At 38.9% G+C, this 27,669-nt stretch overlaps 1 protein-coding gene across 3 annotated transcripts in view; it reads right to left on the bottom strand.

The window, feature by feature from the left end:
- ATG5 (autophagy related 5) overlaps nt 1-27,340 on the bottom strand; it is a 38,969-nt gene extending 11,629 nt beyond the window's left edge. The window contains exons 1-7 of one of the 3 annotated variants that reach the window (XM_044427138.1): nt 27,142-27,340; nt 26,720-26,913; nt 23,680-23,841; nt 22,062-22,189; nt 11,533-11,611; nt 10,570-10,732; nt 3,868-3,962 (exon numbers count right to left, since the gene is read on the bottom strand). In XM_044427138.1, coding sequence (XP_044283073.1) covers nt 3,868-3,962; nt 10,570-10,732; nt 11,533-11,611; nt 22,062-22,189; nt 23,680-23,787 — 573 coding nt within the window. In that variant the 5' untranslated portion in view covers nt 23,788-23,841; nt 26,720-26,913; nt 27,142-27,340. Of the gene's footprint in view, nt 1-3,867; nt 3,963-10,569; nt 10,733-11,532; nt 11,612-20,479; nt 21,106-22,061; nt 22,190-23,679; nt 23,842-26,719; nt 26,914-27,141 lie in introns of those variants that run through there. The other 2 variants (XM_044427129.1, XM_044427147.1) reach the window with 2 other exon arrangements.
- Nucleotides 27,341-27,669: the final 329 nt, after the last annotated feature.

Below are 27,669 nucleotides of genomic sequence, written 5' to 3'. Positions count from 1 at the left end.
AAGGCTAGTATAATTTTAAGGTATTACTCAGACATTTTGTCATCAGTTACTACTGGTGGACTGGCCATTCATTTAAATTTTAAAAGTGATGTTGTTAAGTTTCAGCAAAATTAAATACTGCTGAATGTAATCTACTAGGATGTAAAACAACGGATCTAGCTAAACTCCCCCAAAATTACTACTGCAGTCTAAACTACAAGACAGAATCGCTTAAAGTGTGATTTAGTATTTCGACAAACCCTAAGATGTGCTGGGTATACCCCCTCACACACGCAAAACAAAAAAAGAAAAAAAAACTTCAAGTAGAGAGGATTTACTTACACATGTATTCATGTCAAGCTAAATTCTTAAAACAAATATATATAGGAAGCATACTGTTAAGAAGCTAATCTCCTAATCCCTTTTCTACTATCATCTGCCCAAGTGTTCATTCTCCTGCAGAAGTACTGAGAAAATACATAGAGGTTGACTAGGAGAGATAAATACCTCTTTTCTTCACAAATTTATTTATGACAGAATATTCAGTTTAACTATATGCATGCACATTTTTAGTGCATGAGATACAGGAATTTTCAGTTATATCTGAATCACAACACTGCAAATAACCGGATGTTATCCAACTTCATATAATTTATAAAAACTAAAACTGTATACAACTTTACTGTATACATTTCAGTGTTGTGTATATTATATATACTTGTTCTTTAAAGTCAGCTCTATAGAACTCTGAAGCACTTTTTGTTGAAAGCTAATAATTATACAGTCTTTAGGAATCTGAAACAAATACATATAAAGTACACCCATAGCGGAAACCTTTAGTTGTCATGGTCTGTTATTTAGTAAAATGTTATCATTATGTCTATAACAGTATCAAAGTAATGTCAGTAATACTTAACCTAAATAATACGAATGTCTCAGAGACTGTGGTTGAATTAGGGGCAGCCATTAGAATTACACACACATCTGGAATGAAGTTAGATTTATTTATTTTTATTTAGTAAGGTTTATTACAATTTTGTCTAGACAATAATGCTGAAAAGATTTTGGTCACAAATAGTTTAAGGACAATTTTCCTAATCATATGTGGGCAACAACCCATGTCTTCCTCACATCCTTTCATTTGGCAGGATATGTTGTAAGGAATAAATGTGACTTTCCTGATCTCCTACGTGATTAAGAGCAGCATTATTTAAAGAACTATGGATAAATTATGTCAACTGTTTAGACTGACTCTCCCACACAGGCTGCTCATGAATCTCTTCCCCATGTCCTTCAAGATGCCACCCAAAAAACTAATTTTATTTGTACTGTATTCAAGTCTTTTGTATCTTTTCCATAACTTTACCACATATTACAATGATAGCAGTGTTTTCTATCAATTACAATTGCCTTGGCAAAGTATAGCAAAAGAAATGCAAATAGATGTATGAGCACAGTACCAATTCTTGTGCTCTCTTGCAAGGAGTATTAATTAGCACAGGAGAATTTTGCTGGTATATCTGCATATACATTAGGCATCTATACTCATTAGTTTTTATTATTGATACTGGCATATGATACCAGAGTAAACAAAGATCTCATTTATAGCAGAGGTCGAAAAACAGAGAGTAAGCATATTAATATGGAGCCCTGTGATATCTGTAGATGGCAAGCCATTCTTCAGATGAGGAATGGTGAAAACTATGGCTTGAATCCTACTATAATTTAACTTTAGGAAATGTAAAGAAGGGGAACAAGTAAGACATTCCTAAACAACAATATAGAATACAGGAGAGAAAAAGGGAATCTTTTCTTTTGTGAATTTTGAGTTAATGTCTTAGAATTCAAACTTATACCATTAATATCCAGAACTGATGCACACAATTTGCACATTTACCAAAAATGTTTTCTAACAAGCTTGCAGTTCAGTAAGGTATATCACACCTAACCATGATTTGGCTTCCAAATTTGCAAAAGGCAAATCATGATTTAGATAGGTTTGCTTTCATTGTCCACCTTCTTAGCTCTCAACTTCTTAAGTTCATAATCATTCCTTTCTCCATTGTGCAGTAGCCTCTAGAGGATGAACCAAGGTCATATTTAGGGTTCAGCAATCAGACCCAAGCAAATCAGAGTTCAGCTTCTTTAATTCAGTTTAAAGAAATGTTTGAGTCAAGCCAGCAACAGTCCACACAATACCCTAAGAGTGTGGGTTTAAAAAAAAATTCCTGAACTTTATAAGGGCAGATTAGAGGGAAACATTATTTTCCAAGTTTCTTTTTCAATAACTTTTGCAGAAGAACTATACAATTTGGACAACAAACCATTGGACCACCTACTGAGGAAGAAACTCTTAGGAAAACTGAAATGGACATGGACATGATTAGTACCTCTAAGAAATTTAGCTACAACTAGTACTTCTATTTAGCCACTGTTTTACAAATTGTTTCCACTCATTTAAAAAATGGGGACTGTGTATTATACACTTACAAAGAATGACTTTGTAAGGAGGTGTGTAGTATAAGACAAGGAAGGTGAAAAGCAGCATTAAAATGGGAGATACAGAGAAAGGGTTGTTAAAAAATATGCCCAAGACCAGCATTAAATATTAGAAGTTATTATTTGGTCCAAGATTTCCTTAGCTCAAACTGGCAGTTGTACTAGTGAAGAACTTAGAAATTTTTATATCAACAATAAACAACAAAATAAGAACTCCAGCTCTATGAAGATTGTACAAAAATCTCCTAAGAGCAACAAAAAGGAAATAAACCAAACTGTTCTACTAGAGAAAACTGAAATTAAACCTCATGGTTATTAGCCGTAATTAAAAATTTGTGGAAGCTAATTGGTAGTAATTCAATGAAACTTACATTCATTTCAAAAGTGAGAGTAAATTGGAAGGGGAGGGGAGGTCAACATTAAATTGCAATTAGATTTATCCTGAATAAGAACTTAGTAGTAGGAGGTGGCAACCAAACAGCTGATGGAGAAGGCTAAATAGTTACTTTACATCTGTCTGTCCCTGCCAGTTCAGCCATGAGAAATCTCTCAAGCTTGAACTTACTGGTACTAGGGTGATACTGTAGGGACTGGGTATACTTCTCCCAAAATTCAAGGGGTGGGTACCTCAGATTCTTAATCTAGACAGGAAGAAGAGCAGGGGTCAGAATTCTTAGCTGAAATACCAAGGCCAGTGAGCTCTGAGATAAGCCAAGTGGCTTGTGAGAACTAGACTTCCTCTGCTTTGTGGGAGACACTGTGGAACATGGGAAGTCAGGGTGGAAAGACCTTTAACCTGTCCTATTCTTTGAAGCCAGATCAAGAGAGCTAGCCATTTAAGTAATGTGCAGTATTCCTGTTTTCTGACCCACAAGGAGCAGGAAAACTCACTGAGGGAAGAGCTAACTATTTGGTAGGACAGGGAGGAAGGATATTTAGTTGGGAATCAGCTTCTAGCATGAGCAGTACTCAGTCCCTAAATAGCTTGCTCAGTAACTTGATAGACCTATTTTGCTAATGACCTTAAGATTACATTCTTTGTATTACAAAGCCAGTCCTGGCTGGTGCACTTTAACATAATAAAAATATATAGTTAGAGAGTTCTCATTTAGATCTGCTGGAAAGGGAAAAGAACAAAGGTTTGCAGGGGAAACCTCACAGTGAGGGCAGCACTATCTTCTCCATACTGATCTTAGTAAAAGTATGGATTCAATGTCCTTCAATCAAGTTGTGGCCTGTATAATACTGTTTACTAGTACCTGCTTTTTTCCTTCCATGGAAAGAGGTTTCAAGGCTCATAGGAATATATCAAGGAGTAGTAGTATTTTCTCAGTTTTATATGGTTTGGAAGGTCAGCAAGACTAAGTAAAATTTAATATCAGCTCCTACCTGATATATTCTAAATGGGATATAGCGAAATCCACTATCTTCTGGAGGGTATTCCATGAGTTTCTTGTTTATGGCCCAAAACTGGTCAAATTTGTCTGGAAAAAATGAAAACAAGTATACTGCATTCAGTACTTTTTAAAGGAAGATTTTTATTTTTATTATGACTTTATTGTATACAGCATTTCTATACAGAAGTCTGTAAGAAAGTTTCCAAATTTTAATTGTATGTGGCTTTGAGAACCTGATCCAAATAGAAGAGTAAAAAATAAAATGGAAGTATCCAAATGTAGAACACTGATCTTTATTTAAGTCATCTTATCCTCTGTGTAATACAAATACCCCATTCACACTGAGGTATGAAAACACTGCACCAATTCTCACAGGTAAGCCATGGTAGCTTAAGTCACAGGGAGTACAATGGCAATTTTGATTATTTCAAGGCATGGCTTGTTATGTCCTCCAAATGCAGAAAATGGCTTGTTGGAGGGGAATCTTATGAACTGTTAGAAGGTTATTTCCATCTCAAACAAGCCATGCTGCCTGGATTTAGAAAACATGTCAAACTATGCTTGAGAGCAGCAATTACTCAAATCCTGAGTCACACACACCACAATTTAAATAAGACAATATTTATTTTGATGTCAGTTATACAGTGAGCTAATTTGTATGACAAGACCACCTATGCTAAAACAAGCCATACCGGCTTTATTCTTCTTATTGTTCTTTATTAAATTATTTTATGCCGCCCCCATCACAGAAAGCCTCGGGACGGCTTACAAAGAAGATAAACAACATAAGATAGAATAACATTAAAAAATTTGGAGCATCTCGGCAATAGTTTAAAACCAATAAATAAAAACAATTAACAATTAAAGTATTGTTTAAATAAAAAGGTCTTGGCCTGGCGCAGAAAAACAAATAATGACGGCACCAGGCGGACCTCTCTGGGGAGCGCATTCCATAGGTGGGGTGCCACCTTTGAGAAGGTCCTCCTCCGGGTACTCACCCTCCTACTATCCTTCACAGAAGGCTCCCGGAGAAGGGCCTCCTCCGCCGATCTCAGGGGGGCGGGAGGGCATATATGGACACAAGCGCTCCTTTAAATAACCAGGTCACAAGCCTTTGAGGGCTTTATAGGTGATAACCAACACCTTGAATTGGGCCTGGACTTCAACGGGGAGCCAGTGAAGCTGATGGAGAACTGGGGTTATATGAGAACAACGCCCAGTCCCCGTCAGCAACCTGGCAGCTCTATTTTGCACCAACTGAAGTATCCGGACCGTCTTCAAGGGCAGCCCATATAGAGCACGTTACAGAAGTCTAATCGGGAAGTTACCAATGCATGTGTCACAGCTGCCAGGCAGTCGTTCTCCAGGTAGGGACGCAGCTGAAGGAAGGCGCTCCTCGCCACCGCTGTTACTTGAGCTTCTAACGACAGCTCTGGGTCGAGGAGCACTCCCAAGCTGCGAACCCTGTCCCTAAGAGGGAGTGCAACCCCGTTCAGGACAAGGTCCAGGTCCCCCATCCTGAAATCCGACCCACCTACCAACAGGACCTCAGTCTTGTCTGGACTGAGCCTCAGTTTATTGGCCCTCATCCAGCCTATTACCTCGGCCAGGCACTGGTTCAGAACAGCCACCACCTCACCTGGATTAGTTGAGAACGAGAGGTAGAGCTGGGTATCATCAGCGTACTGATGATTCCGCAGCCCACACCTCCTAATGACCTCTCCCAGCGGTTTCATGTAGATGTTGAATAACAAGGGGGACAAAATGGACCCCTGCGGAACTCCATGGCATAGCTGCCATGGCGCAGAGCCATAGTCCCCCAGCACCACCTTCTGGAATCGGCCATTGAGATAGGAGCAGAACCACTGCAAAGCAGTGCCTCCAACTCCCAATCCCGCAAGCCTATCCAGAAGGATACCATGGTTGATGGTATCGAAAGCCGCTGAGAGGTCCAGGAGAACCAACAGGGACACACTCCCCATCTCTCTCCCTACACAGGTCATCATACAGGGTGACCAAGGCAGATTCAGTACCGTACCCGGGCCTTGTTGCTGCAGGTTGCTGTGTGAACTTAGCACAATGGCTTACTGAACAACCCATGATGAAAACCCATGGGTTGTTGGCTCTGGGCTGCTGAAGCCATGGGCTGTCATGACATGTGAACCTAGAACAATGGTTCTGTCCCATAGTTCAGTCCCACTGCCTTTCCACCACGAGACAGACAGAGAGCGAATACCTATTATAATGGTGCCTCATAGTTCAAACAACTCTAACTTGGAGTAATCCAGAGTTTGAACGTTAGAGTCAAGATAAGATCACTCTGCAGTTCAAACAATGCTTCTATGTTCAAACTGTAAGCAAAGTAAAAAAAAAAAAAAAAAGTGGGGGCAGCAAAAACATCAACGGTTGTGCACCCAAGTCATCTGTTGTTGTGTCTGTGCCATTTCTCTGTCTGCTTTCTCGATTTCACTGTCTGCTTTCTCACTGCCTCCTCAATCATTCCTAAGTGCCTTTTAACTGCCTGCCTTTCCCAATCATTCTCACTGCCTTTTTGATCCTTTTCTGCTTCACCACTCCTGACTAAAAAATTTGGACAGTAAATGCAATGTTTATTTTACTATACAGTACTGGACATATTTACATATTTTATTAATTGTTTTAAAGTTTTAACTGATAAATTTGGCATTTAATTGTGTTATTTTAACCTTAAATTATGTGTATATACTGTTTAAGTTTATCAAGATGGGTCAGGGTCTGGGAACAGATTAATTCACTCTCCATTATTTCTAATGGGGAAGATTGCTTCAGATTTCAAATGATTCAGAGTTCAAACAGCCTCCTGAAACAAATTAAATTTGAAGTATGAGGCACCACTGTGCTTTGCTTATAGCAAAAAAAAGGTAACACCTGAGGGATGCACCAGAACACACAGTATTTATACTCAATAGCATGATATTCAGGACCCAATCACTGCAGCCTTGTAAGCATGGGCATATGGGGCTGTGAAGAGCTTGCCTGCCTGAGTCGATTAGCAGGTGATAGTGTACAGCACTCAACACCACTGAAATGCAGTGTTGTAGGGTTCTTGGTAGAGGAAACCTATTTAACCTTACTCCACTTCTTTAGCATCATTCTCCTCCTCCCCACAAAGTTGTAAGAGCACCTGCCAAGGCATTAACCATAGTTCACATTTCAAAGTCCTTGATATGAGAGTTAAACAACTGGAATGTTACACATTGTTGTATGAGTTTCTAAATGTGAAATGTGTAAAGAGAATGTTTGACATGATAGCTGACAAAATCAATCTAAAGGAAAGATACAGTAGTTAGGCTATGCTGGAAAAATAGCATAGAACTATGCCAGGAAAAAAATAAGCACTGAACCTCTGCAAGCTGGCATTCAACCAGGGTTACCTCCCACTCACTACCACTTTTGGAGAAGACAAATCCACAACCTGTGAAATTTTCAGCAAGACAGTGTGAGTCAGAGATGAGGTACCTCTCACAGGTATAATAAAAATGGGAGACAAAAAAAAAAGAAAAAAAAAGAAAAAGAAATTCCATGAAAGAAATTCTGGGGAGAAGGGGTTATAGCTCGCTTAGCTCTCCAAAAAGCCATGTTGCTTAGGTAAAGACAGCATAAGATAATGCAGGTGAGTGGTGGCTACACAATCTGTACGTGGTACACACAGGATTGCAATCATTCACTACCAATTTGGCCACAGAAGCCTGATAAGTAACACTGAGCTGATCCTTGGTGTCAGCTTCTTTTAAAATAGAGACAGAAACAAATATAGTCAGTCCATAGTCCAACATTACCTCAGGATTAAAAAGCTCTTATTGGGTAAAGTTCTACTACCAAGAAAATCATTTAGTTCAAACGGGTCAAAGACTAGAATCAGTATTTGACTTAGGGTGCAATCCTATGCATGTTTAGGCAGAAAAAAGTCCTAGAATGCCTATAATTCACCAGCCAACATAGTTAGCTGGGGAATGCTGCGAGTTTTAGGACTTTTTCTGTCAAAATATGCAAAGAATTGCACACTTAAAGATTCTTGGACTTTCATACCTGTCCCCCTTAGCTAATTTGTCTACTGCCCTGCTGTTCATGAAAATCCTACAGTAGCTCTTACAGTAATGTAGTCAATATAGTGTTTGTTTGAAGATGTGTGTGTTAGTCCATAACATCTGCAAATAGTACATGTTTTAGGAACGCCAGAAGACTATCTATATTTATTTTTTTAAATGACCATAATTTTCCTGGATATTTCTTTATATACAAGTTGAACTGAGCCTGTTCACTATACTTCAAGAAAGTGCCTTCTTGTTAATAGCCTCTGCTGTATTATTAGTCCAGTCAGCTGGAAAGGATGTAAAGAAAACAGGGCACAGCAGAAATTTGTAAGAGGTCAGGTTCAACTCTGAATGACTATGGGAGTTTGTCTTAACAAGGGACATTTCAAGTCTCAACACCCACAAATAAAGACCTCATGGGTTGGAAACCTGTATATTAAAAACTCAATCCTCAAACAGAAAATTCTTTGGATAAAGAATGTAAGATAATATTTGACCTCAAGGTCTGAGGATATCATGGTTCATGTGCTACAAGAAAAATAACTTCACTATTTCCAATTTTTAGAATTGGAGTTAATGCCTCCAAACCAAAAGAATAATGTGAGATGAATTTTTATAGAATGTTTACTTATAGTTTTCCTTGGACAGATTCGTATTTTTAACAGCAACAAAACACAGCATTTGAATAGTAGCATTTGACACTGTATTAGACAGTATGTGCAGAAGCTTCCTGAAAGCAAACTTTTAAGTTAAGCAAAATTGTTATGGGTAGGAAGACAAATGCATGATGTTTCATAGAAAAAGCAACTTGCAGATGTAGCATGAACTATGAGGCAGTTATCACAACTGGTACTTTCTTTTCTTTTTGTGGTCATGAATTTTGTTTCACAGAAGGTTTAAAATCATCCCATATATAATGAAAGCCATAATGAAAGCCATACTGAAAGATACAGCATGTATTTTAAAAAGTTCTCTTGGTTTCATAAGTTTTTCTTATTTCTCTTTTACTAAGGGCTCAAATATAAAATTAGCATTTGAAAGCTTTCAAAACATTATCTGTTGGGTTCCACAGGTGCAGTTTCCAGTCACACACACTGAAACCTATACAACCAACATTTGTGGGCAACCTCTTATCTTGGATTACCACAATGTTCTCCCAAACAAGCCAAAATACACTTCTGCTTCCAACTTAAAGTGAAGTTAATCTTTGATAAACTGATTGAACATAATTAGCAGTGGAACAGAACCTAAAAGATCACCTTTTCAATCTTTATGCCCTTAATTACTTTGAATGGTCTCTGATTAAGCACAACCTTACTTGATTTCATCATCTGCCAAGCTATTATTATGTAGTCCATTTTTTGCCCTGTGACTGTCTGAATGACTTCCTTAAATAAGTAGGATCAAATGAGGGAGGCAAAGTGTTACAGACACAAAAAAAAAATCCTGCAGCTTTTGAACTCTTACACTTCAGATATGCACTACAGGAAATATATTTGCAGGAACTGAATAACGATCCTTCAGACCTTTAGTACTACTGCAATTTCTGCAGCTACTCTAGAAAAGGACTCCCTCTCTTACTCCTTCATCTAACTGCACACGTATGCTTATTGCTGTGATAGAAAGTTTAGTACTTCTTCCTTTACATGTTCCATGAAACAGATTACATATCTAAATGCTTGAACAAAGAGATGAGGTACCAATCTCTAGGTTTATGAACTTGAAAAGGTTCCTTTACATAATATATGACACTAATACTGAATGCACAGTGTAGGAAAATAAAGACTAGTTGTAGAAGAACCAGCAACTGAAGCTAAACTTAAGAGGTCAGAAGTATGAATTGGTGACTCATAATCCATATCTTGCCTATAGAACTTGTCTATCCATACTGCCAACCTCCCCTGCCATGCCCACCCCTATTCTCTCATGACCAATTGACACCAGCCCTGTGCAGCTCTACTGGTCCACCAACATGCTTCTGTGTGTCACTGCTCATCCTCAGGAACCACTTTTTCAATGTTTAGAAGTGCCCTCAATCAGTTCAACAAAATCCAAAAAGCTGGGTTATGCTGGCACATTTTTATAAAGCTACAGGCAGGCAGATAATCATGGAATGCAGTAAATATAGTGTTTTTTGAACACTCTAGTCCACCTATTTCTAACCCTAACTGGAAGAGGGAAATGGCACAATTATCCTCAGATTACAACTAGCAAAGGTGTGTTGAATGAGGGATGAGAGAAATAAGAATGTGTGCCCGGGGGGGGGGGGGGGGAGCAGCGCTATGCACCACCTGTATATGTCTCCTGACCACTTTTCCCAGAGGTAACAAAGACCTCAATTAACAAAAGCTTGCCCACTCCTAGGTACAGGGCATTTGCTGTACCTGGTAATGTTGATATAACCAGTATCACACTCTTCATTTCTAAAAACTCGACTAGCATGTTAGAATCATGAAACATAGGTAAAATTTCCCCTAAAATATAAGGACTCTTCATTACCCAGATTTTTTTTTTTTTTTTTGGGTGGGGGGCGAGACAGAAAGATAAAGTATCACTTTTAAAAAAAAAATCCTTAAACTAAGTGTGCTAAAATGAAGATTGAGTTACTTAACATATCCTACCATTCTGTAATCCCATCCAAAGTTGTTTATGATCCTTTTTTTGCATTTCATTGATTACTTGACTCTTGTGCTTCAAGGCATCTGCTTCTTTTATACAAGCCATGAAATGGGCTTCTATTGCATCCTTAGAAGGGCAGTGTAGAAGATCTTTTTCTGGAAAGTTCTGTTAATACAAATTATAATCAAAAAGAGAAGTTCATACTCAATTTTTACTTTAGAACAACCACCAAGACTAACCATAGGGCATAATTCCTACCAGATTAATAGAAATTGTACATGTACAACAACTTAGTGCTAAGATATGATAGCTCCTATTTCCATTCCAGCTTAAAGAAGCAGGAATTTCCAGATTTTCTGCCTTCCATGCTACATTATCTGTAACAAGATCTAGTATATGGCAACATGATTCTCCTGGTATTTGAGTAAGGCAGCTACAAGGAAAGCTGGCTTTCGAATTAGATCTTCTTTGGTTTGATGCTATCAGAAACTGTCCTCATCTTTCAAAACTTGACAGTGTATTACCAAGAACTTTTAAATAAAAGCAAATATTTTCAGAAAGCCAAATTCTGGACTAGATTCTGCATATGTGGAAAACAATCTTGCATATTGTTACCCTTATACCAACAATGCAGACAATTATTCATGCAACTGTCAGCATGAGGGAAGTTGCTTAAAACACTTCTGAATTGAAACCCTGCTTATTCTCCATTCCAATGCAATGGAAATCATGATGTAAGAAAATGCAGAAAACAGAGGTACTCAAATCTTAACATACAGTTGTATACGTAATACAAAAATATTTGCATGCCCTTCCACTCATTTTCAAGAAATAAACAATGAAATAAATCCAAATACAGACAGAATCCTCATTTGCTAACTATCTTTTCTCCTTTCCTTGTGTTTTCAATTCTTATGAAAAGTGTTTCTAGTTTTTATTTCAGCACTTTTAAAACAAAGATATACCTTAAAATGTACTGTGATGTTCCATGGAAGGGCTGTATTAGATGCATGAAGGTCAAAAAGTAAACCAATAGGATGATGCCTAGGAAGAGGGGAGAATGTTAAAGCAAGGCACTACACTGCAAAAACTGCAACAGTAAGCCCTTCCTATTCAAAATCAGATTAGTACTGCTGCAGTTAGTAATTCTGTACTTGAAACTTTCTTTAAAAAGCAAGACTCCAACGTAACTTTTAAGACTCTATAACTTTACAAAAACTGTCAAAGAAGTCAACTGTGTATAAAAGTCATTTTTCGCCAATCCTTTTGTATTTGTTGCAGAATTGTGTTGAATGGCTATTCCAACATTCTTTAAGAAAAATGACGCTGATCATCTTGGGAATTTTATTATGTTCTAGTATTTATACTCTACCCAGCTGATAACAGTTTCTTGCTAGACATGGCACCATGTTCAAATTTAACATGCACTGTTAACCAGCCCCACCAAGAGTCACTCCATGCACATGGCATATTTCTAGAACTCTAATGAAACCTTGAAGTGGAGTCAGGGCCCTGAAAATTGGGTTCATTTGTACAAACTGTGATCATAGGAGAAAGGTCAACTCATACACATATGCACCACTAACTCATGTGGCCCTTGATTGGTTTATTGGTAGACTCTCCCCTCTGTCATGACTTCCCTAAAGTATTTCATATTAAAGGAAGATCTAGAATCCATAGAGCAATATCCCTAAATTTTGGCTCCCAGGGGAAGATAGCTTCAGATCTGCTTTTGCAAGAGGTGGAGTGCTTGACTCCGAAGACAAAGGGGAAGCATTGTGCCCAAGCAAAGGAGTGCTCACTTGCATTGGAATGCTTCTCAGAAGTAAAGACCTCCTTGTTAGCAAGACCCTTCTCTGCCAGGAGATCCATAGTAACTTGCAGGTGAGTCTAGATGAAACTCACATTTATAAACCTACCTTATGCAACAAGAATTGCCGAAACAATGCCTGTGTTTCAAGCTCTGGACCTTACCCACATAATCCCTTATTGTCTAGATTAGCAGTGCAGAACTTTTTAGCTTCAAAGCTAGATTCCATTTTGGTTAACTTTTCAGGGACCACATTCCAATTGTTAATATGATACTGAGAACACCAGCATATTTTAGTTGAAGATAGAAGGAACTGGGTAAAAAACAAAGGAGGCATGCTCCAAAATTCTATGACCCAAATTTCTAGCATATTTTACCTTAAAGCACTTATTGCCAATAACTAAGTCTTGGTGGAAACATTTCAACCATTTAGAAAAGGGAGGGGTGACTTCAGCAAATCCAGGAAACCACAAAGTATTCTGCAGTTGAGGGAAACTGGCTGGGACCAAGGAGGGAGCAAACATGGGCAAACCTCAAAATCCCAGAGGGTCAAGATTTGTATTCTGAGGTTTTGCAGCCCTGGTTTAGCCCATGACACATCAGAACCCATTGTACTGGACAATCTTGTGGCTCTGTGTTTAGACTTGCTCTTGCCTTGAAAATTAGTTTTCTGATTAAATCCTACTGACTTACAACTCTTTCTTGGGACTGTTTGTGAATTGCTCTCAACTGAATTCTTGCTCTTGTTGGCCTAGACCAGGGGTCCTCAAACTTTTTAAACAGGGGGCCAGTTCACTGTCCCTCAGACTGTTGGGGGGCCAGACTATAGTTTGGAAGAAATATGAAAGAATTCCTATGCACACTGAACATTAATTAAAATTAAAATTATTTAAAATTAATTAAAAATAACTAAAAATTTAAAAATGTTTGCTCCGCTCACTTGTGGGACAGCTACAATGTCCGCGATCATGCTTGGAGGCGGGGGGAGATGGGTGCAATCATGCAGGCCATCTCTTCCCAGCATGACTGCGATTGCACCCGTGTTCCCTGCACAAGAGTGCCCACGATCGCAGCCATCTCCCCATCCCCCACTCCCAGCACAATTGTGCAGGGAAGGCGGGCGCACTCGTGCAGGGAAGGCCATCTCCCCCCCGCAAGCATGATCGTAGCCATCTCTCCCCACAAGCACAACCACTCGGAGATCATTTTCTCTGAGCGAGTCCAAAAGCTCTGAGGCGGGCCTGATAAATGTACATGGTGGGCTGGATCCGGCCCGTGGGCCATAGTTTGCAGACCCATGGCCTAGACCTTAGGCTGCCTTTCAAACCTGGCCTATGAACTTACCCCAACTTGGCCATGCCTGAAGCAGTATATCTTATGGCACAACTGCAAGGTGATTAGAAACTTTCACTTGTTTTCAATTAATCCTGGTTTGTTATGTACAGACTTGAAACTGCAGATACTCTTAACTAAGGCCATCATAAACCAACATTACAAGTCAGTATGTCTCCGTAAACTAGCCTCCCTAATCTGGATCACTCCAGATAATATTGGCCTACAAATCCCATTATTCTTGACTATTGTATATGCTGTCTGAAGCTGATGGAAGTTGCAGGTTAAACAAGTGCAGGAATCTAGGAAAGCAGCCCTAAAATACAGTTAAGATTAGACACTTTGTCTGGGTTTAGACATAGATGATAACAATGTGATTTGTTGAAAACTGAAGTAAATGCTGCCTCCCAGAGAATGGAAGTGAAGACATGTGAAACTAAGATGTGTGCATGTCAAGCTAAATTATAGTTTAGTATTTCTGAATACAGCCACTGTACGCTTATACAAATTAGATGACAGAACTTGTTTAAAAGGTGCTCTTGACAAGTGGTATTTGGATCAACATAGAGTTCAGGGTCTTTATAAAGACCCACTCTTAAGATGCTGCATCCACTAATGCATCTCATTAAAAAGATCTGAGAAGACCTCCCTAAAACACTCTGTAAAGAAACCTAACCAAAAAAGGGAAAAGAGGCTTCAACTGTGTGCCCAAAATTCTGTTTAAAGAATTTATCTTTTTAGGGATGGTTCAAACTCTTTTAGTATGGGCTAACTTGTAGACTAAGGAGAGTGGAACTTAATCCCTACAGACTTCCATTTTTTTTTTAAATTAAGGAATTCAATATGTACATGGGATAAAAGCAAAAAGATACAAAGAAAAACAGTTCAAACTAAAAAGGAACATCCTTTCTCACTTAAAACCATAGTTCTAGACAGGTGCATAATGATGTCCTTGGTTACAAAACAGCCCTAATTTCATCCCTCTTTTTAAAATGCCACCAAAGGTAGTTGCAGGCATATATTGTCTCCAAGAACCAAGAAGAACAAAATTGGCCCATGGCTTCCAAAGCATTTCAACTCACAAAAATAAGTTGTTTCTTACACTCTCTGGCACAGGAAAAAAAACCCTCTATATCTACATACTTTTGAAATTTCCTGTTTGGTCCCTTGCACAGCAAAACAGTTCTAAATGGAACAAGTAGTCAGTCCACTTTGGACAGGAGCCAGTCTCTACTGGCTTGCTGGCAGTGGGGATGGTTTGCACAAACCAATCAGAGACTGTGACAACATTGTGTTTATAGGAAGCTGAAATTAAGTATCTGTGAAGTTCTGAATAATCACACCTAGTCTTTGGGTATGATCTACCTGGATGCCAGACCTTCAATCCTGTTAACAGCATTTATCCCACAAGAGAAAGAGGGAAAGGAGAGCAGGGGAAAAAGGGATTTGAGCAGCTGCTGCCAGAGGGACAAGTCTCCAATTCACAAAGTTAACAGCATATGTACTCCCAAGGAGTCAGTCTGTTCTTAAATGAGGTTGTTAAAAATATAACTAGTTTTTATCACAAACTGTTGCATACTTTTGATGAGTGTTCTGCTTGTGGGGAAGGCACAAGGAATATTAGCAAAACCAACAGCTACTACTGACAGCCTCTGATGTAGCCATACATAGACCATGACATGAAAATTTTCCAGACCTGCCCATTCCACACTGGCAAGGGTTTGTATTTAACTGGCAGATTTGGCTAAACCAACTTTGTAGATATGGACAGACTACCTTGCAAGTTCATTTGTCATTTGGTCTGTAGGACAAAATAGTTTCTTCAAGTTCCATAGCAGTGTCAACAAAGAATAAATATATTCCACTGCAGTCAGCGACCAAGTCACCACAGTTTAATTCTTGAGAAATCCTTAAGGCCCCTCCACCAGGAGACATAAGTAGTTTTATAGCTGTCATTCTTAGGAAAGCAGTAAGAGTCATAGTGTCACAATTAAATAGCCACCGGTCAAGAGCTGTGTTGTTTGGATGGAGAGGAAAATCATAGGATATTCAGCAGTAGTAGAAAGAAGCCCATTGTTGGTTTTCCAGCAAAATTACACTAGGAATCATGCTTTAGCTCTACCCTGCTGATAACTGTAGTGGTTTAGTCTTACTGGACTCAACCTTGCAGCAGTCACTGAAAATGAGAGATGATCAGGTAGACTGGTCAAAGCCACCCTATAATTTCTCTTCTCTGTGTCCTTGTATGCTTTGCTTTCCCTATTCCTAGCCTCCTGAAAATGTTTTAGCTCAAAGTCCAACATGGTTCTTTACCAGTTTTCAGTTATGCAAGGCAGGGATACTTGAAATGCGTTTATGGAGGTCAAGCACATTTGCCTTTTTAAAAAATAGAAAGCTTTAATTCCCTAAAATATAAACAATCCATCTGTATCAGTTTAAAGCTGGTTCAAAAGTCATCAAAACAGGGGATTCTTTTAAATTATTTTCAAGTTTGACCCCTTAAAGCAGTAGACTCATGTTGCTTTTTAGATGTTAAAAAACTGGTCAGAACCCATGTCTAACCTCACATTCTGACAGTTTTACTGGTAGTGCTTGTCAAATTTCAAGGCTGTTGCTGACTGAAACTGAAAATGAGGTAAATAATTAATAGAGGGCAAGTTCACATGTCATGCTAAGCAACCCTAGGGAATAAACCACAGTAGGTGGTTTGTATCGTACCCCTGAAAGGTGATCACCCACTCAGCAGCTTGCTGTGGCTTGTTTCCTCCTCAGTCCTTCTCTGCCTTTCCACTACAAGCATGTATTCCAGGAGCCTTTCCAGTAGAAATGCTCATTTATTTCTTGTCAGCATCCTTTATCTAATTGGTCTGCTGGGGTTGCTGGATCATGAGGGAAGCCCCATCCCCCCATCAGACTGCCAAAGGGACTTAAGTGTGAGTCCTTATGAACATGGGAATGTATCTTCATTTTTTAAAAAACGGAGTCTTACACAAGTCCACCTGCCTGTCATTTAGCCAAGCATGCAAGTATCTCCCTTGCCAATTTCCTTTTTGCTTTCATTCTCTGTTTTGGAGCTTGCCCAGTGAAACTCCCACCACCACCTGTATCAGATAGCAAAAAAATAATTTTTGAAGCCTTTACAGATACTGGAATACACTAAAACTTGCTTTTGCTTTTCAAGGTTTTGAACAAAACTACCTGCCCACTATTCAGGCAAGCACACCACTATCTTCTCAGTGTTGTTGTCAAGTTCAACCCTAAATTTGGCAGTTCCACTGCAAGCAAACACTTTTTTTAAAATGCTGCATCTTTTGCTAACAAACACCTGAAGTAATAATACTTAAAGCTCCTTCTTTCCTGCAGGTACCGATCCTTTTTTTTACTTCCCCACTCACAACTTCATGCTTGTTTCTTCCCTTTTTTGATCTGCATTGCTAGCTCTCAGACATACCTAAGGGTTATAGAACAGTGAGTAGAATCACTAAACATACATAAATGTCACAGCAAACGAGTAAAATTCAGCAAAATTCCTTGTAATAGATATTTGCCCCACTATACTTTGAGGACATTCTATGGTCATGATTTCTACCAAAAAAAGAAAGACAGACAGAAGAAAAAATCCATCTTGAAATAAGAAGCACTGAGAAGAGATGAGAGAGAATGGTAGCAGCACGAGAGAAATTGAAAAATGGCAAGAATTTTCAACACTCTTGTTGGTTGACTCTCTAGCCATTCCACAACAGCCAACGATTAAAATCACCCTACCAGTTCCAGAAAAAGCTATCTCAAACCACCCTACTACAGGCGTGCCACAAAAACATATCCTAAATCATCCTACTACAAGCCATGGGTTCCTAGAGTGGCTTGTTTATAACAGAAAAAACCACTCCAAGTTTGGATGCCATGCTAAGCCACCCTGCAACCATACATGACAGCAATGAACTGTGGCTTAGTGTGATGTAGTTTCATGAAGTCCTATCGGTTCTGATTCACATAAGTCACATATAGTTAGACACAACTCCTGCAAAGGCCATCATCTCTTGTTCTTCTTACAAACAGTACAGCATAAGACTGAGCAACCTGGGATGTGCAAATATTGCCAAAGAAAGGACAATTAGTTGTGTGCTTATTTCAAGAAATGAGTATGAGCCATTTACATGTTAACAGTTACAGAGAACGTTTTTCCCACTGAATCACAGTCAAAACAGAAATATTATGATCAGATTTGAGAGAATTTTAATAATCAGGCCCAGATAGCATCATATCTACTATATTTCAGGCAGAACTAATAACTCTGTAGAAAGTCTGTGAGGGCATACTTTAGGCCAAGTATATTAAAATCTTGTAAGATGGGGGATTTTTGTTCGCAAATTCAAAAGGGTAAGCCATTACATTCAAAAATACCCATAGTAACTAGATGCAAAGACCACAATACAACCATAAAATGCTTTTTTTTTTTTTTTTTAACAAGAGAACGCATTTTCTAGATAGCTTAAAGGTGGGTATCAAATCATAGAGCTGAAAGCTAAAGTAACCAGTCAGAACCTAGAATTCAATTCTAATGTTGGTGTCCAATACTGATTGTAAAGCATAAGCTTCATTTAATGACATCAAGTTAGTAAATTCATTTACATGTTTTATGTTTTCAATCTTATGATCAAAAAAGGGCAAGCTGTGTAAGGCATGCAAAAGAAAGCTACTATAAGTAGTTATTTAGCACCATCTACTGGCTAATTCTCTCGAAAGTTCAATGTAGATAATTCAACTAAGATATTGATGCCACAAAAGACATGGGTATTTAAAATCCTAATTACACTCATGAGCCTGAGAAAAACATGTTAACATTAAAAGTAAATAAATGGATAGTTAAAAATATGAAAGAAAGAAAGCATCCAAGCAAATAAAAATCACCTTCAGCAACAGCCCAGTTTACATGCCAAATACCTGCCTTAATAGAAACTTACTTGCCTGCTAATAGAAGCACAACTGGAGTAGCCACCAAGAAGGCCTCCTTCTCAGATGCTTCTCCAATGGTGCTGGGAATGGAAGGCCAGAATGTAGTCTTTCAGACAGTTTGGTTCAAAGCTCTAGAGGGCTTTATAGATCATAACCTGCACTTTGGACCAGTAATTCAGAGAAACTGTTGTAGCAAGGGAGTAATGTATTCCTCTAAGCAGCCACAGCCAGCAGTCTGGCCATAGCATTTGGAACTGACTGGACTTTCTCAGGGGCATGTTACAGTACTCTGAACAAGTAAGGTATGCACTAGAGATGTCTGTGGCCACTTCAGACATCTCTAGGAATGGGCACAGTTGACCACCTAGTTTCAGCTGTGCAAACACACTCTAGGCCATTGCTGAAACATGGTCATCTAGATTCAGGCCTGAATGTAGGAGTATACCCAAACTACAAACTTGAGTCTTGGGGGATATATAGTGACATCCAGCACAAGATGAATCCTATACTAACACATTCCTAGCTTTAAGGCACAATATTAATTTCAGAGCTAAATTAATCATGTTTTCTTGGCAGAAAACACCTAGCTGAATTAAATATTGCTACATTATATAGTGCCAAAGAAACAGAACCCAGAATAGGGCTAAGATGATGAAAAGGTAAAATTATGTTGATAAAAGCACAGATAATGATCAGGAGTAGGTTGGCATCCCAACAGTATTCCCAAGAGATCTACTTAAACCTATATGAGTGCCTGGCTGTCATTTATTCCTATGTGTAAGTAAAACCATTTTTTTTTCAATGAAAGTCAAACCTCTTGTCCCAGATACCCTCATTCCAGGGAGAATATTAAGGACTGATACTCTTGTAACCAAAACCAGTGTGGTGTAATGGTTAAGAGCTGTAAGCAGCTCTGAGTTCTTTAAAAAAGAAAAAGGCAGGATATAAAATCTAATAACTAAATAAATAGAGCACAGCAATACATTACATGAATGGTGCTTGCAATACGCAGGCTGTCTCTGTGTACAGAATCCACCTGTTAAGACATGTATTTTGTTCCTTTATATAAGTCAGTGTTTTGATTTTGAAAACTGACTTTGAAGACAATGGTTTAATATGATCATTCTGTATACTAGATACAGCAAACTATTAGAGGATTTAACCTTAACCTTTAAGAGATACGTAGGTGGTCGTGAGGGGGCAGAATAAAGATAAATAAGTTCAAAGTAAGTTTGCAGGCACTTTACAAGATTAAATGTAGAATGAGACAGAGAAGACAACCTTCTAGCTTTTTAAGAGTTTGTTTTGGAAGAAGTTTTTATGTAACTGACCAAACTAAAATAAAATTTGAGCCAAGAGGAAGAAAAACCTAATAAACTTATCCCTAAGGCAAAAGAAAGAGAGGATTTCAAGCAAGCATAATCTTTTTATGAGTTGCTGTGAACAACAGCTAGTTATAGAATAATATTTATTATTTAATATTTATTTATTATTATTTATTAATATTTATTTCCTCAACTACTAAAGTTACTAAACCACTGAAGCACATACCACTATTTTTCACTTGTGGGTGCACCAAGAATCAGGATCTTGCCAATTTTGAGAGGGGAAAAAAGCTTGCCTAAACTCTTTCTCACCGCTTTCCACTATTTTATAGTTAGTGGAATTTGAATTTAAAACTTATGGTCATGATTTTATAATGCAACAGTCACTAATTAACAATCACATATTCATGATAAGAGCATCTTCAACATGTTTGGGTATCAGTGGACATTGGAATTAACTATGGGAGTGTTTCAGCAATCATACCTTACCTAAACCAAGAAATGAGCAAGCACATGCAGCCCTCCATTCTTCCCTTTGCATAAGCCAACAGGAAGTCTTCAATTAACCATAATTTCCCATTCCATCGAAACCAGGAAACTATGATTAACAACTCTGAAACAAACCACATGGCTGATCTAAGACAATTTGTTGTCTGAGGCAAAGCAGCAAAATATGCCCTCTCATAAGTTAAAGTGTTTTCAAACTAAGACAAGACAATTTATTATGACATCTGAGGCAGAAAATCCCACAAGCAGAAAATCCCACAAGCACTTTTTCCTGGTGGTAAAAGTATAATAAGGATAAATTAAACTACTCACTTTTCTTTTGACACCCCAAATCAGTCACCAGAAGCAGCCACCTCACTACAGCTAATCATATGGCCAGCCACGACAAGTCAGCTTATCAAACCATGGTTAAATATACTAGTTTGTTTCAAAGCTATTCATTATAGTTCCCTGTTTTGGTGAGCTAGGAAGCTACAATTAATGGAAGACTGCCTAGTTTGTTAGTCAGTTCACATTAGACCAGGAGCAACAAGGCTTGTTCATTTGTTGGATTACTGAACTGAGGTATCATCATTCATACATCATCTATGTGCATCAACTATAAATGCTACACACTCTTTATACAAAAGTATTAACTAGTACTGCATAACATGAGTGCAAAAATGACATACTTATGTATCAACATCTAAAGAAAAAGAGCAGGTTTTCTGATGCCATACTATGCCTGAGAACTTTCCAGTTATCCTTCAAAAAAGACAGAAGAAACCTTCTGAGCATGACATTTCAGGATATACTACACTAACTCTCATGTATTTACCTGATTTTTAATATAACAATTAGGGATAGTGCCAGCATCTTGTTCCCAAATGCTTTCTGTGACAAGTGGATTATGGTATGCTTCCTGACCTACCCTCCCTTTTCCGGAGTGCAAATTCCTGCCAGCTGCATTAACCATGTTAGAGAAGCTAATTATGCTTAAATCTTTATAAGGCCCAAGAAGGTTTCAAATGCAAGATAAGGCTAAAAAGCATTCTTGCTTGATCTTGCTATGCCAATATCACAGTTGACATAATGTTCAACTACTGTTAATTTGGGTGGTAGGGTTTTGTTGTTGTTATTTTTTGAATAGTAGAAAAGAGTGCCACAGCAGTCAGTTCCCTTGGTTGCTTCTATCTGTACCAGGGTTTGTCTAATCAGAATTCCTGCCAAGATGCTTTCAATTTTGGCTAAGCAGGAACCTTTGACTTAACTACAGTCAACATGTCCATCAATGTTAACATTTAGTACGCACCCACATTGACACATCCAGTCATTCCAAAGAAAAATGGAGAGATGAGGTACAGAAATAGGCTGTGAAATCATGAATTAAACAATTGCACCTTTATAATGAACAAATACTACCATTCTAATGCCCTAAACAATGAGACTTTAAGGATCTGAGAACTCTCAGTTCTCAAGCACATGCAATCCTGAGACTGTGCTTCATGCTGGACACACATGAACACAGCTACAACTGAGGACACAGCACACTAGTTTTGGAAAAATAAACAAAAGTTAAACTCACCATTTCAGTGGTGTGCCTTCATTTTCAAACCATATTTCCCCAATGTCCTCTTGCCTCATAGCCTTCTGAAAATGTTTTTTAACTTTGTCCGTTACTAGTGTCAGATAGCTTATTCTAGGTAAAAGCAGCTGAAAGAAAAAGTTAGAAAAAATGAACCATTTAGAAATGTTGCATGATTCATATATATGATAAAGTAGAATGTATGGCTTTAAATATGTTACTTTTTAAATGTCATTTTAATACATTATGATGGTGCAGTATCATGAAACACCAAGAGACAGTTAAATAAATCAGAAGTTAGGCTGCTGCAGTTGCAGTAGTAATTAGAATTCTTTCCCCACTGTGGATATGCAAGATTACAGCATTTATTAGATTTCAGACTATATCATGTACGGTTCATATCTAAAGGTTGCCAAGTCTGTGAATTTATTTACAAAAAAATTCTTCTGGTTCTGCCCATCCATATTTCTCTTTATGGAGAAAAAAACATTTTTGTAAAAAGTGGTACAAGTTGCAGGATTCAAAAATCATGCTTACTTGTCCAGGCAGCAATTGCATACCAACAGCTCAAACCTTATTTTGGTTACTTTAAAGTAAGTTCTACTGAATTCACTGGGACTTACACATAAATATTCTAAGGATTACAGTTTTTAAATGATATAATCCACAAAATATTGCTGTTGCACAAGAAGAAGAAAGATCCTCAAACCTCATTTAAAGAAGAAAGAACCTCAAACCTCAGCATCATTTATCGTAAGAGATATACCAGTTATGAACCAGCTAAATCCCTATGCACAAGTAGAGGTTCACTACTTTTAAAGAGAATCACCAACAAGAAAAGCAGATGCACATCTCACTGAAAGTGAAGCTTCTTCCACATAGAACAATTATGTTTTTATTGCATCAAGATGTGCTTGGAGTACTTCACTCTTATTTTCAGGTTGCTGCTTTTTTTGTGAACAAGAGTAGCTAGCCTTAATGTAGCAGAAGCACAAAGTAGGTAACAGAAGAGTCTTTATGGCACAACAGCATATGACTTATAATTCCTCCAAAAGCATTAAAGAATGGGCAGAAAATAAATAAAAATAAATAAGAACAAGTTGTTAAACTATATTGAAGTCAAAATTTTAAGGTTCTTAAACTACCCAACAGATTTTATAAGATGAACATTAAAGTTCATCTAGTCACAAGCAATTCCCTGGAGATGTTCTCCTGGCAGTTAATTGCTTTAGAACAATCTCTATCCTTTCTTGATTGAACGAGAGAGACTACTAGAGCTGCATATTGTAGCATAATGGCTCCTTCCACTCCACAGGAGTACCTACCAAGATATTGTATTGAAAGAGAAACACTTCCATTGTATTGGAAGAGGAGCACTGTGCCAGAAAAGTGGCAGAATTAGATAGCCCATTTCACTGATCTGGCATAATCAATAAATTTAATGTTAACACTGCTATGCAACAGGGATTTCACCATTTTTCCTCGCATTAAGGTCTACATATGGGAGAAAGAATTAGCAAAAACTGTTAAAGGGATATATAAAAATAGTATGCTCTTCAAATAGAGGCAAAGACTACATATCAAATGTTATTACCCTCTATGTGTTTAGAATACTTACATAGTAAGGTTCAGCTTCTCTTTCAGTACTCTCATCTTGATATAATGTAAAACAGGTTGGTATTCGCCCAAACCACACATCTCTAAGCACATCTTTGTCATCTGCCATTCTTCCAGGAAGCAGAGAAGAACATGTAGGCTAAATTATGCTCTCCGAAATCCACTATATAGAAAAGTAATAATAATCTGATTTAGATCCATAAGTTTACATATTATCCCATTAATATTCTTTTACAACACATAGTAATGGGGACATTTCTTTATTGTATTTACAGAGAAATGGTTGATTGGAGCCTTCAGCAAAGCATTGACATACCTGCACATCAAATTCTGTCTAAACAAATACCACACTGGGATACAGGGAAGGAGAGAACCAACTCTCCCTCCCCACAGCTATTTCTAAACAAAATCCAAGCACAGACGAGACAAATGCATGGCAAACTTCTTGCTTGTCCAGGGCCATGGCCTACTTGTAAATTTCTGTATGAAACTACTGGCAAACCTTATCCTTTGATTGAGATCCTATCTTGATGTGGGATTAAGCTCTACTGAACTCAGTGATACACACGTACAGCACTGCACTATAAATTCTTACAATGGAAGCAGAAGAGTCATTGAACTGGTTCTCACAATTCAGTAAACCATGATGGGTTGTCACCATGAGTTGTTTCAGGATAGCTTGTCCCAGAGTGGCTTTTTCACTGTGGATTATTCTCCACAAACCAACCACCTTGAGAAACCATGGCCTGTTCATTTGTTCAGGACAGCTTGTTTTCAAGGTAGCCGAACCTGACCAAGTGACTTCAACATGGTTTGCTGGGAATGGCTAGAGCAGACCTGGGCATTGTACGGCCCGCAGGCCACATCCAGCCCGATGGCTGACCCTGACTGGCCCACATGAGGTCACTGGCAAATTAAAAGTCAATGCAAATATATATCGTCGCTGGGAGATTACATATGTTGTAAATTTGTGCTATATCAATAAAATTGAATTGAATTTATTGCTTTTCATGTAATGTTAATGTTTTTGTGAATATTCATTAAATAGTGTTGTTCTGTGCTCCACATTTTCATTGTATCATTGTAATGTTTCATTTACTGTTTTTATAGAGATATATATTGAGCAGAGCTGTAAGTGTATTGGCCCGGCCCTTAATAACTGTCAAAGTTTCTCATGTGGCCCCATAGGAAAATTAATTGCCCACCCCTGGGCTAGAGGGTGCCCAGAAAGAGCAGTAAAACCCCTTGTTGCTCTTCATCATCTATTACTGCTGCCTTCCTGCCCATGCAGAAGAACAGAGAAGAATTATACCAGAGGGTTATGAATGTACTTGCAATGGACTTAATGGACTTGCATATATTCAAAAGTCTATGGCCAAGAAATCTATGATTTCCCCTTCTGACTTCTTGTTAACATTTGGATGTATTTACAATTCCATTCATTGCTCTGTCTTGAAATTTTAATACCTTTATAAACCCTGCTCATTGCTCGGTAGCCATATGTATCTCTAACCAGTGGAAGGTAATGACAAGCACAAGGTACAAGCAGCTGAAATCAGCCAACAGCTGTAGGAAGAGATTTTAGGCAGGTGTAACTACTTCAGAAATATGTGAAGTAGCCTTTTAGAAATAAAGGTGCTTGCTAGCAGGGCAAGCACTAAAGTGGAGGATGAAATTGACAGAGACCTTTACAAGACCGGGACCAGTGAATTGCCAGTTACCAAGTTTATAAGGACTCAGAAATTTGGTGAACTGATTTGCAAAAAGAAAGGGAAGTCTCCCTCATGAGCCAGAAACCATAGCAGACCCATTGCATAAAGTGTAGGACTTAAGCTTTCTACTACAAAGATGCCTGGGAGAAAGGGAGATACAACATATAGCAAGCCCCAGTGTGGTTAACTGAGTGTCAGAAGTAATCATATGTCAAACATAATAATAATGCAAATAACCAACCAATGGTGTCTTATCTTCAGGACCGCTTAACATGTTTTGCTTTTCAAGATACATAATTTAGCCTTCAATCCTAGGCAAACATAGCATAGACAGAAGCAAAGTACACACATACAACCACATTGTCTTGAAAGCTTGTCCTACAGCTAAACAAATCAAGAGTTTTAAATAGAGAGTGTCTTTCCAGTTCCACCAATTCTGCCTCCAGTAAAAACACTAAGGTAATTCTAGCTGGGTGTGTGGTTTACCACTGGCCATACTGTGGCTGCCTAGAAGAGCTATTTCTTTGTAGTTTTAAAAATAGATGAACAACTCTTCTGGGTAAGAACAACAGGTCATGTAATCCAACATTCTATTTCCAATGGTATTTGCTAGATATTTCTAGACTTAAGTTGGGAACAAATAACAAATGTGCTGCCCCTTCAATCATCCCTTAACAACTGGTATTCTTCTGATTATGGGAATTCCATTTAGTTAGCATAGTTAGTACCCACAGATAAGCCAGTCCCCATAATCTGACTCTTTTTAATGCTATCTCAGTTTAGGGCCATCACTACATCCTACAGCAATGAAACACACAAGTTATTCCTGCTGTACCTGCTCTGGACCCCACTGAACAATATCATTAGTTATCATTAGTCAACTTTGGGTACTAGTATTAGGAAGCATAATGTTGACTTACAAATTTATTACATAGACTGAAACAAGATAAAACACTTGCCAATATTTAATCATACTGTAACATTTCTATGTCTTTTGGTACCGACAATGGGGTTATGGCAAAACAAAAACAAATATTTTTATAATATTTTAATTGTATCATCATAGCTACAATGAGTTTTCAACAGGGTGCACGTGGACAAGTGTAACCCACATTTATTGAATGGGAGCACAGAAGAGGAATTGGGAGAACAAGCTACTGTTCCTGAATGTTTAATATACAGCAACGTAGAAAAAGGTGTAATTTTTGGGCTCGTAGAGGTTGATGATTGAAATGAACCGAGGCCCCATGATGCAAGGAAAACCCACTTAATGTATTAGATTTATACTGTTACCATCATTAGATCATAATTATATTCCACTCTTTTTACCTCTGGTGAGGAACCCAAGGCAACTTGCATGGTTCTCTTCCCCTTATCCCCATAACAACTGCCCTGTGAGGTGGGTTGGGCTGGGACGGACTGACTGACGCGAATCCCCAGTAAGCTTCACGGGGACTGGAACCGGGACCGCCGAATTACCCAGCCAGCGCTCCAACCACTGCCCCGCCGGGTCTACAAGGCCTCTGACAGAAAGAGAGGGAAGGAGGACGAGAAGAACGGTTGTCAAACTCTCCACACTCTCGCACTAAGGCGGTGGGGAGAGAGAGAGAAGAAGCGGACTCCCCGGCCTCCTTCAGTCCCCGCTCCCGTCACATCGCCCAGCAGGCTGCCCCAACGGCCTTGCCCGCCGTTCGCTCACAAAGCGCCAGCAGGAGGAAGCAACGGGGGGGGGGGGCGGCCGCCGCCGTTACCTGACAGCTTCTTTCCTTCCCCCGCCGAGCTCCTGGGAGGGGCGCGCGCAGGATCCGTCCGGCTCGGCTCCGCCCACTGGGCGCCACGACAAAAGGCTTCCCCCTTTCAACCCCTCCGCTAACTGTATCGCGGGGCCTGCTTTGTGCCTCCCACCCGTATCTCTTCTCGCCTTGCTCCCCCCGTTCTGCCCTTTCGCCTGCTTCGCAACCCGGAAGTGGCGACAGTGCTCGGCTAATAGGTGAGGCTAACGAAAATGACGTCGCGTGGTGGCGAACTCAAGGGCCGGCGCTTGGCCTGGCTTGGCCGATGTCCGCCTCTAGGGGCCGGTAGATAGCAAACCAGAGGAGGGGCCGCGGATGTTTGACATGCGTATCCTGTATCTTCCTCCAAGGAGCTGAAGGTGGCATGGGTGATTCTCCTCTGTTGCATTTTATCCTCACAACAACCCTGTGAGGTAGGTTAGACTGAGAGGCCCAAAATAATCCTGGGATTCCTATATAGCAGAACTATAAAAATAACAATAAAAG

This window comes from Varanus komodoensis, unplaced genomic scaffold (assembly GCF_004798865.1).
Source record: "Varanus komodoensis strain SLA01 unplaced genomic scaffold, ASM479886v1 scaffold1, whole genome shotgun sequence".
NCBI lineage: Eukaryota > Metazoa > Chordata > Lepidosauria > Squamata > Varanidae > Varanus > Varanus komodoensis.
The sequence above is the reverse complement of the archived record's forward strand: the minus strand, read 5'-3'. Positions and strand labels throughout refer to the sequence as shown.